Source organism: Parasteatoda tepidariorum, chromosome 7 (assembly GCF_043381705.1).
Source record: "Parasteatoda tepidariorum isolate YZ-2023 chromosome 7, CAS_Ptep_4.0, whole genome shotgun sequence".
NCBI lineage: Eukaryota > Metazoa > Arthropoda > Arachnida > Araneae > Theridiidae > Parasteatoda > Parasteatoda tepidariorum.
Window position 1 is genome coordinate 14,393,176 of NC_092210.1, and position 15,311 is coordinate 14,408,486.

General features: G+C 31.0%; 1 protein-coding gene across 4 annotated transcripts in view; it reads right to left on the bottom strand.

Annotated features, from left to right (window-relative positions):
* Nucleotides 1-833: 833 nt before the first annotated feature.
* Nucleotides 834-15,311, bottom strand: part of LOC107450327 (murinoglobulin-1) — a 97,782-nt gene continuing 83,304 nt past the window's right edge. For all 4 annotated transcript variants that reach the window (XM_043047095.2, XM_043047094.2, XM_043047093.2 and 1 more), the window contains exons 27-34: nt 13,021-13,258; nt 11,902-12,074; nt 10,774-10,983; nt 9,016-9,131; nt 7,545-7,635; nt 5,676-5,750; nt 4,675-4,777; nt 834-1,125 (exon numbers count right to left, since the gene is read on the bottom strand). In XM_043047095.2, coding sequence (XP_042903029.1) covers nt 1,052-1,125; nt 4,675-4,777; nt 5,676-5,750; nt 7,545-7,635; nt 9,016-9,131; nt 10,774-10,983; nt 11,902-12,074; nt 13,021-13,258 — 1,080 coding nt within the window. In that variant the 3' untranslated portion in view covers nt 834-1,051. The remainder of the gene's footprint in view (nt 1,126-4,674; nt 4,778-5,675; nt 5,751-7,544; nt 7,636-9,015; nt 9,132-10,773; nt 10,984-11,901; nt 12,075-13,020; nt 13,259-15,311) is intronic.

Below are 15,311 nucleotides of genomic sequence, written 5' to 3' on the forward strand. Positions count from 1 at the left end.
CGAAAAAATGTTTGGAAGGACGCAGGGTTTGACGTCATCACTGTCCCTGTCTATAAGGCTCTCGTGGGATCTTTTACATGCCGCATAATCATACGACACGGCCGCTGAGGATTGTCTGCATCCCGAAAATCCGGTGTCTGGGCGGGGGATCGAACCCGCAGACTTGGGCTCAGAAGGCCGACGACAAACCAACTGTGCCACCCAGCCACTCTATTAAGATTGATTCCTAGAAAGTGAAGATCCGATCATTAAATAGAAAGGTATTCCGGGTGGTCCGTTTTCTTTTTTTACTTACTGTAGAATGTATCATGAGCTATGTGTGTTGTATACGTTATCATAAACCAATGTTCGCACAAANCGAACCCGCAGACTTGGGCTCAGAAGGCCGACGACAAACCAACTGCGCCACCCAGCCACTCTATTAAGATTGATTCCTAGAAAGTGAAGATCCGATCATTAGATAGAAAGTTATTCCGGGTGGTCCGTTTTCTTTTTTTTTACTTACTGCAGAATGTATCATGAGCTATGTGTGTTGCATACGTTATCATTAACCAATGTTCGCACAAAATCGTTTAACTATAAAATAAATTAAGCATCTTTTTGTTCATTACTGTGCATTTTTTAATAATTCCGAAGCGGGTTTGACGAGCATCCTGATTTAACGAGCGAATAGTCTCATCCTTTTTATTGCCGTTATAAACAAGTTCGACTGATGTTGGACGTTCTTAATCATTGTAAGTACAATTTAATACATAGAATCTAAGGAAAGTTAAAACTATTACAAGTTTAAAAATTGATTGTCAGCAATTTACTTAAAAACGATTAAAAGAATGTAACAACAAAATGGAACGTTTTATTTACATTTATTTGAATCACTTTCTACACATGACTTCTGCGCATATAGTGGGAATGGATAAAAAAACAACTGTTAAAAGTTTTGTGTGCGTGTCAATATAAATACTGTTTCATTCACCAACGTCACCTTTTAGCAGCGAAACTACATTTAAGCAAAGGCCTTCTTTAATTATTTCTTTTCTTATTTATATGATGCTCATGCTTCTTTTTCTTCTAATAGAGTATCAGAACTCAAGCCCTTTATCCCATAACTTGTACTCGCTGAGTTTTCTGAAAGGAGAAAGTAAGTCATTTTAAAACACAATTTAAACTAATATCTTGTCTTATGCAAGAGGGATTCTGAAACTATCATTTTAATAGTCATGCAATTTTTAAAGAGTTAAGAATATATAGTAGAGTTTATCGAAAAAAATGAGTTTTTGAATTTCAAAACGGCAAACGTAATAAAGACAGCATATAAATTTTTTAAAATCTGTTATTATTTTCCATTCGTGCATCGCACTTAAAATAATGAAAACTAGAAAAAAATCACGCCGGTTTCAGATTGGCTAAGACTTTTGAAATGATGATCACACACTCTCATTTGTTACGCTTCTTTGAAGAAATTAAATCCCGATCAATAACTAAAATATATCAGATTCATGTAATGTTTTAGAAAAAAAGGCTGATGTTAGAAATAATTTTCGTGTTGTATAAATTGAATTTATGTTAAAGATTCCAACAAATTGCAGTAATTGATGATGACAGTTGTATCTATCATGGCCTTAAAGTCTAAATTTTAAAGCGCGTCTACCTTCGTGGTCCCATCAAAACATTTTGATAGTTTATATTGGGTTCAGTACGATTCATGATGGTTCAACATTATTTGATGATCACCATCATCCAAAATTTTACATTATGCATTCATGGTTTTTGATATGCCTACAAGCTTCTATCTTTCCATGATGGAAAATTTTACTTTAATACTATGATGGTTAACCACCAACAGTTCATGATGGTTCCAACGATACATTTTCATAATAGTTAATTCTTGTTGGTTCTCAGGAATATATCATCAAAACAATTTGGGTTTTTTTAATGTTTGGACCATAATAATCTGTCTGAATTCCTAGATTGAAGTGATGGTGGTTCATGATTGTTTTAACATTTGATTTCTAAGAAAGTATGAATAAAATTTCTGATGGTTCAACGTGAACAAACCACTAAAACAAGTTGATATCCTTATTATGGATCATCATAATTCAGTCCGAATTCATACTTTATTTCCGCTTGTTACTATAATGTTGGCTACCATCAACAATAGAATGGTTCATGATGGAGTTATAGATGGTTACCATCAAAAGGTTTATCTGTCTGATGTACTTCAGCTCGTACTGATAAGTGAACATGGTAAACGACCGAGTGATTATCAAAACTAATCGGATCTTTAAGAGACTTTAATTTTGTTAACAGGCCTTAAAATGACTTTAAAACCAAAACGAATTACGAAGAACGACGTAGAAGATAATAGCAATTTTGTAACAAACGGGAGGGAAAAAACGGTAAAGTAGCAAGTTCTCGTTAACGGTAAAGTAACAAGTAAGGGTAAGAAGAAGAGGGGAATTTGGATTTAGTGAGTTTAGCAAGAACTGAATCAATTATAGAAGGATTAAATTTACAGTCAGCAGCAAGCGAGCAGAAAAAATTGAGTTCGATTATTGACGAAGAGTCAGAGTAAAGGTTAAGTGGGCGGAAAAATTATGAAATTTTCTGACATTTCGGTTGACTAGAATAAACATGAGGGGGTAAAGAGACGGTATAATGTTTACGATAAGCAGAAGAGGAAGAATGATCTAGATATTTTCGTTACAAGAACATCTAAAAAAGGTAAAAAAAAAAACATTAGTTTCCTCGTCTAAAGTAGAATATTAAATGTTGGGGTCAATCGAGTAGAAAACCGAAAGTAACACTTGGAAATCAGAATTCACTGTCTACTAAGATAAAAGTATGGTTAACATATCTTTTCCGCCATGAGAATTCGAAAAATTATTTTTCTTTGAAATAATGCATGAATATGTCACAAAGAATCGGAAAGAGGGGATTGCCTACGGCTAAACCCTTAATTTGCTAACAGAAATTACCATTTGATTGAAAAGCAGTTTTACTGAATACAAGAATTGGCAAGGGATATATATTCAATTTCAATAAAAGAATGTTTAAAACTACAGTTTCATGAATTTCACTAATGAATGACAGTAAAAATGGGGACATCAGCGAAAAGAGAAACAACATCAAGAGAGAGTTGGATGGGGAAATATGTGCTAGTTGGGAAACAAAATCATAGGAACTTTTAACAATATGGATGTTGTTGGAAGTTAGAGGTGAGATGATTTGCGTTAAATAGCAAAAAAGTTCTAAGCACAGGGTATCAATGTTCAAGACATTCTCATGGTTATAGTAAGTCTAAACGCAAGTTGAGGCCTGCAAACTTTAGGAAGGGTACAGAAATTAGCATAATTTGAAATAAAAGTAGTGAAATAACGTTTAGTACAGTCCCCAAAAGTGCAAAACGTTTCATTTTATTCTGGCCATGTGTCCAAGAGTATCCGGACACCTGGTTGTCATGGTGATGGAAGCATGTGGGGTTGTTTCTCGTGGTTTGACCTGGATCCCTTAGTTCCTGTGCTGGAAACATGAACTCTGAGATGTGTGTGGACATTCTGGACAATGCTTCACTCCCAACTCTATGGCAGTATTTCTAGGTAGGCCCATTTCTCTTCCAGCAGCATAACTGCTCCATTCGCATATCGAGGCTTGCGCAAACGTGGTTTGACAAAATAGGTGTTCAAAAACTGAACTGGCTTTCTCAGAGCAGAGATCTATATCCCATAAAACACCTTTGGGACGAATTAAAGTGCAGATTGCGTAGCCAGCCAAATCGAAAATGAAGTCAATATCCCATGGCCACCTATCAAAAAGTGGCGTAAAGTCTTCCCAGACGTGTGCAAGTTGTCCTCTAGGCATGAAGGGGATCAACATCATATTAATATGTGCCTCAGGACACTTAAAAATCATACCGCTGGGAGTCCGGATACTTTTGGTCTGATAGTGTATTCTCAACATGGTTATAGCAATCAGATTTGTTGAGAATAATAGTCTGCACACCTTAATCTGCTTTGGTAATGAAAATGCCAAGACTGATAATTGAGTTTATTAATTCTTTCAAATTCTTCCCCGAATCCTTGTGACATATTCATCCATCATTTCGAAGAAACAGTTTTTCTAAAGTTCGAGTTGTCATGGTGGAAAATATATCTTGACGATTGGTTTGTCTTATTAGTAGACAGTGAATACTGATTTTCAAGAGTTACTTTCTGTTGTCAACTCAGATAGCCCCAATATTAAATTTACTTTAATAGCGGAAGTAAATTTTACTTTACCTTTTTTAGAGTTTCTTATAACTAAATACCCTGATAATTTTTCCACCTTTTTTTCCGTAAACATCTTGCCGTTTTTTCGACATTTTTGAGTAAAATATTTTTTTTACTCTTCATGCTTAATTCTAATCTGATCTAATCTAATGAATTCCAATCTTTGTCAGAAAACAAGGAAAATAAAACACTATATCACTTTCGCTTTCTTCTTAATTATGTTGGTGACCATTTTCTAAATTTTATTATAATTTAGTTTTCGACTTGCCGTGAATGTTATACTTTGAAAACAACAACATTTCTTACAAATTAATCATACGGGGAAAGATAATTTTCGTCTGGACCCTTCAGGTATTTTGATAACTAGGATAAAAAAAATAAGAATATTTAATTTATCAAATCAACATACCGTTTGCGTAATAGTCGTACACTTTGGCAGTACCAGGTTGGCTATTTTCTACTTCAACAATTTTTTCAACTTGGAAAGAGAAAACTTCTCCCTCATTTGTTAGCTGAAAAGGAAAAAAAAAACACTCGTATTTAATTGTATAAGTACGAAAAAAGTACATGTATTTAAAAAGGTGTCACGTGATCAAATGTTTGCCGCGTAATGTAACCAAACCAACGATAGGCGAATAATTCGCTTAAAAGGGTTTGGTTAAACTATACACATGATCTAATTCTCCTCTATTTTTAATATAAGTCAATGCATAAAATTTTAAACTTTATGTAATTACAGATTAGTAAAATTAGATATTGGTTTTTTTTAGCGCGGCACATGACTCTGCCGGTAACCGCAATCTATAACTTAATTTCTGTTAAAACTTAATTTTAACAGAAGAAAACGGTCAAAATATCACACTTAATTATTTTCAAAACAATCATATTCTAAAAATGCCAGTTTAATAGTTTAGCATCTTTCAGATACTTATGTATATTGATATCGTGATTATACAGTATTTAGTGCTAATAATATTTTGCGATAATTATATTTTATATGTGTCAGGTAATCCCGATATTTTGCCATTTTAACTTATTAGCATTCTACAAAGAAAATATAAAAACCCACTTTTGATAATTATTATTGATTATTGATAATTATCGTGAGTGATGATTATTTGCTTTCAACGTTTTCGTTTTCTATATTTATTGATAGTTATAAAATATTCAATATTTCGCAGGAATATATCATCATGATGAATATATCATCATCAGAAACATATCATCATGATGATACATTTTAAAATATCGCGATGATAAAAAAAGCGTAATTTACTATATTTAATCCAACTCTAGGGAATACCAATAAAAATTATGTAATAGGTTCCGTTTTAAAGTATTGTAGTGCAGAAATATTCCAAGGTGCTAATTTCATTAGTGACATAATTAAGGTATAAAAAAACACTTTACCTGATTGAAATACAGAACAACTTTGTTATTTTCAATATCGTATCGCAGGATATCGTTGCCTTTGTTCTCTACCAACTGAAATAAAATGTAATATTGAAATGCATATTTAAAACATGTTCTGTAATTAATACAAGTTTGATAATAACCCAATAGGAAGAAGAAAATTTAAAAAACTATAATATTACTCGTTTGTAATAAGTTATTTAACAACATTGCCTTAATTTAATAAGTTTCCTGGATATATAGTAATACTTAAAGCTTATCATAAAAGTAACTATTTACCCTTTCATAATATTAAGTTCCCTTAAATTATGAAAGGTAGGCTATATAATTGGCTAAAAGTGACTTTTTTCGGTGAACTTTTTCTCAGCATCTAAATAAGATACATCTTCAGTTTTTTTACTGAATATTTGCATGGTAACTGTTAATAGGTATCTTTGACAGAAATGTTGTTTTTAATACTATGAAATAAGAACTTTTAATTTTTATGAAACTTTCATCACATTTTTGAGCAAAAATCTTTCCTAACTCAAAAAGTTTATGCCGTTATAGTTAGAGTATCATTCCGGTAATCACTAAACATCCTCACAGCATACGACTGACATAATCTCAAATATCTCCAAAAAATATTAAAGCAATATCATAAGTAGTTTATCTAAAAAGGTACATCGAAAAAGGACAGGTTTAGCAATATTGATTTATACCCTACAGTCTCCCCCTTAAGCGGTTTATAAGCGAAAGATTTTTTAATATTTTTGTCATAAATTCTTTCATAATGAGGTGACACTACGGGATTAATTTGAACTAAAAAAAATAATCGTTTTCATTTTTAGTAGTAAGCGAAGTAATAGCTGAAGACAAACTTAGGTTAATAAATAAATATTTCACATAATTGCCGTTAATTGAGAGACAGAAAATTTTTAATTTAAGAATTACTTTTACAATATTTATATGATAAACTGGATCGTATCATGCAATGTTCTGCCCTATAAGAACACGTAGACAACAATGAGAAATGGTTTTAGGCTATCATGGTTTTATTTTTAAAATATAATTTCTTCAAAATCAGCCTAATAAACCATTAAAGATCAGCAATAGTATTGTGTATTACATTTATGATTACGAGATTTGCACAATTGGTTTCAACGAAATGTATTAAAACCAATTAATTTCAATAATATACCCAAATAATGCAAACAAATATCATTAAAATGTACTATAAACAACGTTGTTTGGATGGATATATTTTTAGAATTCTTGACAGTCCAAGATAGTATTTATGAATGGAAGAAATATTTTGAATTTTAACAACCTTATTTTAGGTTATTATTATTATGTATTGGTAAATATGTTTCCCTTTTCAAGATTCAGGCTTTTATGGTTCTGGTCACATAAAAAGCTCACTACGTTATGCTAAGTCTGTTAACATTTTAAAAAATTGTTCATATTTTTCGTGAAAAAAAGTGGCGAATAAAAAATTTCAGCATGGTTTGTACTCTTAAAGCTGAAATTTAATGGTATACATAGAGAAATGAATCACAATAGATTTGTATTGTGATGGAATGGAGCAAAATAGTTTGGCTTTTGGAGCAATTTCGTAAAAGAAATAAAAAAAACTTTTTGGTGCAAGTTGCATAAAAAAGTGAAAAATAGAACAATAATCGGAGTTGAAATAAAAATATTATGTTCAATTTTATTTGTCTAACTAAGCTTAAATAACATGTCATAAATGTAAGGCTTAAAAACATTTTTAATTACGAACCTTCAAGGTTCTTTTTTACTGCTATATGTTGATTTACTTTTTTGAACTAAGCCTAAATGAAAGATAATAAGTATATGCTTCAAAGATATGTGTAATCAATCACTAACCTGTTCTAGGCTTTCTTTTACCGCTACTGTTCCTGTAATCAGTTTGATTTCCATTAGGCTCATTCCTGCTTTCTGTCCAACTGGCAAATAGCTGTGGAATATTTAAAAAAAAGAATTATTGAAACATTGAAATTATGTTTGTCCTATATTTAAAAATATATTGTTGTGACAATATACTTCGCAATTTTAAAAACATTTGGTTTAGACATAGCTTCACCATTCTATTGGGATGTTTAAAATGCTCATAATAAACTTGCTTCATCACTTATCATTCGAATAAAAAATAGACGTGGACTATATTTTTTTAGATTTCAATCTAAAACATAATTGTCCCACTCTAAAAAAATCAATGATTCACGTAAATTACATTTTAGTATTTTCAGGATCGTCTTAAAATTCAATTAGATATTTTTTTGTAGTTCAAAAGCATTTTGTTGCAAGTTTTGCAAAAGATTAATACTTTAATCTATAAAGTATAATGCCTTATAGTTATAAAATTTTAATCTTCATAAAACTGACATTTAAGAAATAAAGAGCTTATTTTTCCTTATAATTCATCGAAAATAACAAGTTAACCTTTCTGTGAATTCAGTTATGATAAAACTTCTATTGGGGTAGGAAAATGCCATGAATTTCTTTTAATTATTCGTGAAAGGCAGATTAAGATGGAAAACTCAACTACTATTGTAAAAAGGATCAACTGGTGTCTAGTTTCTGTTGGGAATCAGAGCTTATATAATTCATGGAGGCATAAGAAAAATTTCGCCAATCTGACCTTTTTTTTTATAAAAAACTTTATTTGTTCGTTCGATAATTCTTTGCGGAAGAAACGTTACGTATAGTTTAAAATTAAAACATTGCTTCAACCGTTAGCCTTGGTTTTTCTCTTCTTGTAACGCAAATGTGAGTTATTTTCATCAAAAAGTCCTCCAGAAAGGCAACATTTTCCCCAATACCTGATCCAGGACCTTCCTTGTCTTCTGGAATAAGTTCAAAATTACAAGGCTACGAAAAACATTAGTAGTCACTAAGTCAAAATTGGGTAGGCTGTTCAACGATGGGTTTATGAAGTGTAAGGCACCTAAACTGAGGATTTGTTTTCTATCTTCACTGACTAATAGCTTTAAAAAGCTGTTTAGAAAGGAAAGCTATTAGTAGATAAAAAGTTTTTGCTGTAAAAAACATATTTTATGTTAAAAACACAAGCTGCAACATTTTTAACAAACATTTACCCGTCCTTTCTAGCCAAAAATGGTAAAAGCAGTTCAAGCAATAAAGAAATTGATATGATTCGTAAGGATAAAAACTAAAGGTGAAATCAAATTTACCAAAAATACATTATGCAAAAAGAAAATGTTATCAATTTTCTGGTAAGATCTTTTGATTCTTCACTTAAGTTATAACAATTAGAATTCTTCAAAAACACTAGATAATATGTTCTTTTTTTAATTCATAAAACAAACTTAGTTACCTGACAACAACTCCAATTGTAGCTTTTTTGCAATCCGTATCCACACAATCTCCATTCACGTCCAAAAAGAATTTCCTTTTTTCGGGAGCTGTTTTTGTATTATAACGGAGGGATGTCTGGAAATACAGCCATTAATTAATAAATACAACATATTAAAATGGCATGCAATTTTAATTTAAATTGGATATCCTAAATTTCAGTTTAAAATATTAAATAAATATTTTTATCCAACTAGTTTTGACAACTTCTTTTTTAAAATATAAATATAAATTTAAAAAAAAAACTAGTTTATTTGTTTTATTGTGTGTGAAAACTTTTGAAACTAGCAAAAAGTTATATTTATTATTTTATTTTTATGTGACCATTTTTTGGTAAAGATAAGGAATTTTTTTTGCATATACGCTAAACACTAAGAAAATTTCTATCACCTAAGACAAAAAAAAACCATTGAGAATTTTATTTCGAAAGACATCAACTATTATCCTAAAGGCAAGTGCATAAACTACTAACTTTGGGATCAGTGCAATTAAAAAAGCAAATTTTTAAAAAATTCCACACTTGTCTTTGCTATAAGATATACATAAAATGAAATTATACTTTTTTCTCTTAGTCTGTAGTTTAAAGCATGTGTGTTATGATCATAAACACCCATAAAAATTGTAAACAATTAGATTAAAAGCATGAAATATAGTGTTTAAGGTGGTGTAAAATGTGAAAAATCTGATTTTGAGACTCAAAATCATTAGTCTATCCATTGATATCACCTTGCACAATAAACTATAACTTTGTAAATAATTGGATCACAAAGGAAAGTTACATATTTGTAGAAAGGTAAGGGTACAAGAATTCTAAATTTATCATAAACTCAATTTCGAAAAATGTGTCCAAAATAGTGATTTTCCACTAGTCAGATACTTTAACAATAATATAGTAAATTGTTATTTGATTGTCTTCAATCACCCTTAATTGAAAAAAAATTGAAAAAATAGGAGAAAAATAAGGATTTTAAATTTGAAGCACTTTTACGTAATTATAGAAGCTCGATTAATTTTTTTTTAATTTTCCGTAGCATAAGTTACTATGTACTTTTTTCGTATTCTGATGAGAGCATTTTTAATACGGTACAAATACTTCACAGCATAAAAAAAACTCGTAAAATGGGGTAAGTTGACAACTAATGGGCTTTAAGCCCAAGTCAAAATTCTTGATGGTTTATGTTGGTTGCGATTCATGATGGTCCAATATCATTTGATGGTCACCATCATCAAACATTTTCCATTACGCGTTCATGGGTTTGGATATGCCAACAAACTTCCATCATTCCATGATATGCCAACAAACTTCCATCATTCCATGAAAATGATATTTTCATACTCTGATGGTTAACCACCAAGAAAAGTTTGATTCTCATTGACCGACAATCCATGATGATCCTTGATGGTTCCAACTCTGCATTTCCATGATGGTTTTCCATGGTGGTTTAATGGGAATTCTTGTTGGTTCTCAGGAATAGACCATCACAACAAGTTACTATTCTTATGTTGGACCATCATAAATCAGTCCGAATTCCAACATTATGGTGGTGATTGCACATGTTGGTTTCCATCAAAAATTATAATGTGTAATGATGGAAATATTGATGGTTACCATAGAAATTATGTTGGCCCATCAACGGAAAACCGTCAAGCATTTTGACTTGGGAAGGTACTCTGTTTCCCTCACTTTTTTTACATTCATTTCGACTAAATTTTAGCTCACCTGTATAAGACCACATCCAGTTCCTTTAGCTTGAATTTTAAGATCGCTTGGTACATCAGAAACCTTAAACCGTTGAACCAAAAGTTTATTGTCATCATTTATTTCTACAGATTTTTCAAAGCCACCAGTTGAACCAACTTCTAGATTCAATGGATCTTTGTAAACCAGTTTGGCAAACTCTGAAAGAGCCTCTAAGCCGACACATGTATCCTGAAAAAGGTAGTAATGATAAGTTAAACAATAATAAAGCAAATGATTGTTTTAAAATTATAAAATCAATATGTACGTTATATTATATATATTTTGATTTGATATGTGTTTTTTTTATTTATTTGCCTATAGCATGTTTTAATATAAGTTAATTATCAGTATTAAATTAAATTCTTTGAAATTAACACGAAGGAATGGATTAAATAGAAATTTTAATAATGCAAGAGTTGGACATGGCTGTGCTGAGCCAAATACAAATTTTTGATAAAATTTAGCTTTATTTAATTTTTTTTAAATTAATGTCATTATAAGCACTATTATTTTCTTAAAAAAGTAAACAACATATAAAACAATGTCTCTCTTACCAGAATTAATAAAATCCCAGAAACGTTTGATAGAATGATTTGACAAAATTCTTTATATCTTTAAAATTTTACAAATAATCGGGGGAAAAAAACATTTTTATGAAATTCAAAGCAAAGAAGTAAAAAGAAAGAAAAATGCTTCAACTTATTAGTTCTACTATTCTACTTATAAAAAAGTTCTACTTATTAGCATATCATAACGAAGTTAAAAGGTATGCTAAAAAGTAGTACCTGAAAAGGTTCAGACCCTGAATACTGCACCAATCGTAAAGGACATTGTTTACTAATCGAACGTTGCTGTAAACAAAGACGGGTACAAAATGGACAGAAAAGAGTAAGAAAGATTTTTAGACCCGTTTTCACTTAAAGATGTTCAAAAAAGTGGCTAATTTAATTGAAAATGAAATCAGAGGACAAAAAAAATTTCTCTTCAAGAAATAAGGGAGGTGGGAACAGGGTTGATAGTTCATAGCCATCTAATTAAATAAAATTTGTATAATTTATGTTTTTAAAATATAACTGAAAACAAATCTGAAAGAATAGAAATGCATACTTGAGTCGATTTGAAACCACCATTTGGATTCATATGAGCAGTTAAATAACGGACGTAAGGCAGAACGTCCGAAGCACCACCTCCTATTTTGAGTGTAGTTAGCACAGCATATGCATCAGTCTCAATCTGAACTGATTCACTTCCATTTACGACTCTGAAGAATTCCATGCCATCTGAAGTAAGAAATTATACAAAAAATATAGACACTATTTTGCTTTAAACCTTGAAACAACTGAATGATTGTGGACCTTTTAATAATAATCCATAATTTTCAAAAAATGACTTTTTTGAATCTAACTTTTTCTTCATTTTATTTTCAGAAAGCCTCTCAATATTTAAAAGCACACTTCGCAGAAACTCCTCGTTGCCGTGTTTAACGCAAAATAAATCGTGCTTTTATTTTATTTTATTTTTTTAACAACTTGAAAAAGGAAAATAATATGAATTATCGCATTATATTGCCCCTAATTCTTCAACTGCTAAGTTCTCTTTTTATTTAAATTTTGAGAGAGAAGGACGCTACCAGGAAATTTTTTTAAAAAGCACATTTAAGTACGAAATAATGAGACGAAGTTTATTGAAAATAAGAATTTAAGGAAAATCGTAATATGGTAAAATTTAAATACTCTACGAATATCAGGCAATGCATTCGCTTTAAAAGTTTTTACAACAATTTCCGTTTAAAATATAGCATTTTAATATCTCACAATATAAAATGCCAGAACAATATCATATCACTGCTTTATAACTAAGCTGGATTCGTTTATTTTCAGGAGATATATAAAATTTGAACTGAAGTTTACACAAAACTTATCGAGATCAAACTCCGTTTCCTAAGCAGAACGAAGTATAATGTACATTTTTATCTTTTTCCCCTTGACCTTAACAAATGTATAAAATCGTCAGTCCTTTTTCAGACATGAGGAAATTCATTAAAACAATGTGTTGTAATAAGAGATTAAAACATAAATTTCCTAAGCAGATGACTTGATACATTTTTCTATCTATTTCCTTTTATTTATTTGAAAAATTCTTTAAATTGTTAGTCATTTTTAGGGTATATGTTAATATTATAAATATTTAAGAATTATACATTACAGGGTTAATCAAAAACCTTACCCTTTATTTCACTACTTTTTTTCACTTCTTCGATTCGTGTTTTTGCTTGTTCATTTTTACCAGCTAGAGCTTCAGCGTACGCATACAAAAATGCACCATATGGACTGGTGGGTGGTTTGTTTTCCAAACAGGTAAATGCAGAATTAATGGTTGATTCGTTGTCGAACTTAGATATAAGGAGAGACGATAATACGTAGGCTGTAATGCTACCTGAAGCTTTGTCTTTTTCAATTCCTCCCTGAAATATAATATAACACTTACTAAAGTCCATGTTAATGAAGTATTGAAATGTAATAAGCATTTTCTTTCTAAGCATTTGTAAATAAAATATTTAAATATTATGAAACATGCCGACTAAGTATACTAGTTAAAATATTGAAATGTAATCAAATTTTTATCTTTAACTTTAGTTCATCTGTGACGTTAAATATAAGCAGTAAAAACTGAACATAGCTACGTCATGAAAAGCGTAGAAAGACGATTCGAAACAAAACTAAGCATGACTATCTCATTAAAAACGCTGAAAAAATGTTTTTCGCCTTCATAGATTAGATTTGGCAGTTTTTCTACTAGCCCTATGTGTTATGCTAAGAGCATATGGATACTGTTTGACTTATGTTCTAGACTAAGTGACGTACCAGCGGTTAATGCAGTAGAAAATCATTGGAACTTTAATTATAATCAGGAAATTTCGCTTGGTGATTACGCTTTAATTTTGAGATGGATAAAAAAAAAAGATTACGTTAGACATCAGATAAAGGCTAGAGTGCTTGAATGCAATGGAGGGAGGGAAAACCAGTACAGAAGAGAGCCCTTTGAAGGAAATTGATACGAGTAAGCTTCTCTTCAAATATCAAACTAATTGAGTCACTAATTAACAGAGCTAATTCTCTGCTCCGAGTGCAAGATAACAAAACAACAAGCGTGCAGCGCTAGTCCATGAATGACACGCTGATTCCCTTTGGGGAAAATACTTTTTTTTGCGGGTTAAGAAAGGTGGAAAAGGCATGGTATTTTTATGACTCAAGTTTTCCTTAAGTTAAAGTGCGATCTACACTCAGCCGATATTCCTTACACTGATGGTTTCTTTTTTCAGTTTAAAGGCCACAGCACAGTATTACCTACATTGATTCCTTTTAAGAAAAGTGTCTCAAACGGTAATCACTTACCTCGCATTTTCTACACTCTCATTTTATCTACTCTAAATTGTGCGAAATTTTAAGCCAATTTTGGGTAAAGAAGAAAAATAATACTCTAATAACCAACGAAAATAGAAAGAAAATAATAATAAGAAGAAAAATTAATACAAAGTTTTACAAAATTGAATCGTCAAATTCTTTTAAATAAATTTCATATTTAGAAAGATATTTTTTTTCGCTTTCTACATTCTCAAATTGAAAATAAATTCAGTCTACTGTATCTCTTTAAGAAGCTGTCAACCTTTCTCCACCTGCAAAAGATCTGAAAAAGGCTACTTAGATTAGGACGCTGTTTGGACTTGAAGATTTAGTACTGCGTGTTTGCTTATTTTGTAATCTTGCGTCCCAGTGTGAAGCGGTTTAGTTCCTATGCTAATTGTTATCCTGAATTGGTAAACTTTTCAATTCATATTAAAGTCTTGGCCCAAGTCTTATAACTTTTCAGTTCATACGGAAATTTTGCCTGAATTACAAAACTTATCAGTTCGTGCTAAATCTTGGCCGAAGTCTCAAAACTCTTTCATTCATACTTATATTCGGCCTGAGTTGCAAAACTTTTCAACAGTTCATGCTAAAATTTGATCTGAGTTGCAAAACTTTTCAACATTTCATGCTAAAATTTGATCTGAGTTGCATAACTTTTCAACAGTTCATGCTAAAACTTGGTCTGAGTTACAAAACTTTTCAAGAGTTCACGCTAAAATCTTGGCCTCTACGAGTCTCTACAGTTCATACTAAAATATATCATGAGTTGCAAAACTATTCAGTTCATACTGAAATCTTTTCCAGAGTTGCAAAACTTTTCAGTTTCCTATATTAAAATCTTACCCCCACTGTTAAAATCTCACCAATAAATTCAATAAATAAAACAAGTTATGATGTAATTGTTTCCTCACCTGAAGACCCATGTCAATTATTTTTCCTATATCAGGGAAGCATCCATTTTCTTGTTGTTTAGACACAATCCATTCCTGCATGTGTTTCAATACGAAGTCATCAATTGATATGTATCTCTTAGCTTCAGAGAAAGAGCGTAGAACAAAGGCAGTCAAGAACATGCTTCCTTCTCTATCTCTATCGCCAAATGCGCTG